Source organism: Lucilia cuprina, chromosome 4 (genome assembly GCF_022045245.1).
Source record: "Lucilia cuprina isolate Lc7/37 chromosome 4, ASM2204524v1, whole genome shotgun sequence".
Classification (NCBI taxonomy): domain Eukaryota; kingdom Metazoa; phylum Arthropoda; class Insecta; order Diptera; family Calliphoridae; genus Lucilia; species Lucilia cuprina.
This window is the reverse complement of record NC_060952.1, coordinates 94,884,482-94,888,495: the sequence shown is the minus strand read 5'-3', so window position 1 is coordinate 94,888,495 and position 4,014 is coordinate 94,884,482. Positions and strand designations below refer to the sequence as shown.

The following is a 4,014-nucleotide window of genomic DNA, read 5'->3' as shown; positions in this document are numbered from 1 at the left end:
GTTCTGTTCTAGTTCTGTTCTAGTTCTGTTCCAGTTCTGTTCCAGTTCTGTTCCAGTTCTGTTCCAGTTCTGTTCCAGTTCTGTTCCAGTTCTGTTCTAGTTCTGTTCGAGTTATTTTTTAGCTGTGTTCCTTTTCAACATAAAACCATTCCCTCTTTTCAGATGATTTTCGCTATAAATGGCCGAAATGGAAACAATATTTGGGAATTTCGCGAGGTAGAAGTAGAGACGAACTCTCCTATAGTTATGGATCTCTATACCATAAACATCGTACGCGATTTAGATGGTGATGAAATCTCTGAAATATTGGCGGTACATCTTGAAGAACGTGAGGAATCAAAAGCGGGTCATATAAAAGTAATATCGGGTAAAACTGGTAAAGTTATACGCACAATACCGACACCGTTTAAAGAAGAAGTGTTTGTACCAGTACAGATAATTACCAAAGAAGATGGCACTGAACTATTGCTAATTATAACTGGAGGTCAGAGTACTGCAGGTGGAGTCTATTCCATACGTCTGCTGTCTCTTATGAAATTTACCAGTGAAAAAGAGTTCACTCCACTATATCAACATAAACATTCCGGTTTAATGGTACCATCGGTATTAACCGATATAACAGGAGATCATGTGGCCGATATAGTAGTGTCTTCATTTAATTCTACAGTCATGGCTTTTGATGGTCGAAATTTCAGCATGTTGTGGAATTTTACATTCCCCTCAAGTGAAAGCGTTAGTGCTATAGTACCGGGTCATTTCAATCATGATAATGTTACAGATTTTATGGTAAAATATAATACCGGACCTGGGTTCCCAGTATATTATTATTCACAAACTACCATATTGGATGGTAGAAATGGTAAACCTCTACTGGATGCCATGATGACAGACTCGGGTGGTTCGAATAGTTTATTGGGTGGTGTTTCAATATCCCAGACTTTTGGTGGTGATTTCTTTTTACACTGGCAAATGCAGTGTAGAGATAAATATGACGCCAAGGATGCTTATGAATTTATACCGGGTTAGACTATATAAAATATGATTTTATTGCGCAGATCTTTACTTTATTTATAACACTTTATTACAGACAGCGATATTATATTGCAAGCTCGAGCCGATACTTGTCGTTTGAGATATAACACCTCCAGTGTGGTTAAATTATATGCTATAGCTCGTCATATTGAACCACCAGGAGCGGTATTATTTAGCACAGGTATTTGTTAAAAAAAGTTAATTATATTTGTAAAGTTCCTTATACGTCTATCTTCATTATTCTTTAGATGATTTAGAAGTCCACTTAAATCGCACCCAACATGTTAGTTTAGTCAGTACTCACAAAACACCCAAGTCTCCTTTGAAGCATCCGAAATTATTGAAAAAACTTTTGGCTAATAAAGAGCTATTGGAAAAAGTTGTCGCTGCTGAGAAATTGGAAAGTTTGGAAAAGTCCAAGAATCAATTTAGACAAGAAACAGCTCGGAATCGTCTTTTACCCCCGGAATTGATACAAGAGGCTTTGGAGAAGAATGAGCCACCCGTGGTAGATACTTATGAAGCTTTGAAGCAGCTGAATTCACCTTATTATGGGAATGTGGGTTATGGTGGCAGTTCACCAGCATTGAGAGAATTTGTGAGTAAAATAAAAGAATTAAAGAACTAGGAATTGCAAATGAACTAAAAATATCTGAACTGAACTAGAACTGAACTAATACTGAACTAGAACTGAACTGGAACTGAACTAGAACTGAACTAGAACTGAACTAGAACTGAACTAGAACTGAACTAGAACTGAACTAGAACTGAACTAGAACTGAACTAGAACTGAACTAGAACTGAACTAGAACTGAACTAGAACTGAACTAGAACTAGAACTGAACTAGAACTGAACTAGATCTGAACTAGAACTGAACTAGAACTGAACTAGAACTGAACTAGAACTGAACTAGAACTGAACTAGAACTGAACTAGAACTGAACTAGAACTGAACTAGAACTGAACTAGAACTGAACTAGAACTGAACTAGAACTGAACTAGAACTGAACTAGAACTGAACTAGAACTGAACTAGAACTGAACTAGAACTGAACTAGAACTGAACTAGAACTGAACTAGAACTGAACTAGAACTGAACTAGAACTGAACTAGAACTGAACTAGAACTGAACTAGAACTGAACTAGAACTGAACTAGAACTGAACTAGAACTGAACTAGAACTAGAACTGAACTAGAACTGAACTAGAAAATTTATTTTATCAAAACTGAAAATATTATTCCTTTATTAATATTCTCCACCTTAAAAATATTTAGCAAAAAGAATACGATGTCATCGAACCCCAAAGAGTACCAGAAGACTACGAAAACGCCTATCCTGACAATGAGGTACCGCAAATAGTACCAGCCAATGAACACCCCATACGTTTGCGGACAAAATATCCCGGCAATCGGGATATACGCAGTGATGTACCCACCTTTGATGAAGATTCAAATTCCACTGCAAGTCTACCAACAGGAGGAGTGCCACAAAATAATCTCGAAAAAGATGAACCTTTAAGTTTATGGGATTTAGAGAGAGAAAAAGAAGAAAGAGATGCCATGAAAAAGCAACAACAGGAGCAACAAAACTATGATGTGCAGGAGCAAGAACAACAACTACTACAAAATGCCCAAATTGAAGATTTTATAGGTGGTGTTAATCCTGAAAAACGTAAGAAAAGAGATGATGTGGCAACAAGTAATGAAAATGATGACTGGTTTTTGGCTTCAATATCATCGACTGGAGTGCTAATGAAATCCTTAAATAACACCAGATCAAGTATAGATTTTGCATTTGTTTTAAATATAAGAGAATCCGAAGCCTATCCACCGTTATTCAAGCCTCAAGATTTAAACTGTGTGGAGGAGAAAATAAGCGCTTATAAAAGTAAGTTTTATGCCGCCATTTTATATTTAGTTTAAATTTAATTTAAAACAATTTCTTAGGTTACACTATGGACAACCAAAGAGCTTTGCGTAAACAATTCCTAAAACAATGCCTTAATGAGCGTTTGGTCAATATTAATCCCGATTTGCCTAAATATGAATCACAACTGGTAATTACACGCTTAAGTATCACCTGTACTTGTCGTTTCCTACAACCCGGAGAGGTTTGCTCCGAATTGGATGATATCCAACAACAAAAATGGACTGAATTTATGGGTAATGATGGTAATGGTTTCTATAGAAATTAAAAAAAATATCTATGGTAATAGAAGTTGAAAAGTTTTATGAGGAAAAAAAAAGAATGTTGTAAAGAAAATTTCAGTTAAACATTTTATATAAAACGAAAGGTTGAATAATGTTAATTATTGCAGAAACAAAATACACTTTATGGAGTAAAACTTAAGAAAGAATAAAAAACTAATTTCAATATTTAGGTTGAAAAAGCACATTTTAAATATTTTTGTTTAGTTTTATTTTATGTTTTGGAAAATTTAAATAAAGCACAATATTTTTTTATAAATATACATATAATTTACTTAATATAAACTATTGTATACATTTAAACATTATTTACTTTAGAAAAATCCTTTTTTGGATTATAATTGTAGATTATTTATACATTTTTTTCGATAATTTGTTTAATTTTCATGAAACTTCTTAATATTTTCAATATGTAGCATATTTTAGCTTCATTATTTATGTATAAAAACAAAATGAATTTAATAAAATGAAAGAGTATATTATTAAACGATTTTATTAATATATAAATAATATAATCAAAATATTGAGTAAAGAAAGTTTTATTTAAAAAAAGATTCTATAAGAGCATCTAGTACTGAACCTAAACTAAAACCGAACTAGGAATTAACAAGGCCTAGAACTAAACTAGAACAGGAATATATCGGAATTAAAATGAATAGAACTGAAAAAGAACTGAACTAGAACTGAACTAGAACTGAACTAGAACTGAACTAGAACTGAACTAGAACTGAACTATAACTGAACTAGAACTGAACTAGAACTGAACTAGAACTGA

The 4,014-nt window shown here is 33.4% G+C and overlaps 1 protein-coding gene across 1 annotated transcript in view; it reads left to right on the top strand.

The window, feature by feature from the left end:
• The window catches only part of LOC111676539, a 12,062-nt gene extending 8,390 nt beyond the window's left edge, over nucleotides 1-3,672 (top strand). The window contains exons 3-7 of the mRNA XM_023437498.2: nucleotides 163-1,021; nucleotides 1,088-1,213; nucleotides 1,281-1,630; nucleotides 2,307-2,919; nucleotides 2,979-3,672. Coding sequence (XP_023293266.2) covers nucleotides 163-1,021; nucleotides 1,088-1,213; nucleotides 1,281-1,630; nucleotides 2,307-2,919; nucleotides 2,979-3,226 — 2,196 coding nt within the window. The 3' untranslated portion in view covers nucleotides 3,227-3,672. The remainder of the gene's footprint in view (nucleotides 1-162; nucleotides 1,022-1,087; nucleotides 1,214-1,280; nucleotides 1,631-2,306; nucleotides 2,920-2,978) is intronic.
• The last annotated feature ends 342 nt before the right edge of the window (nucleotides 3,673-4,014 follow it).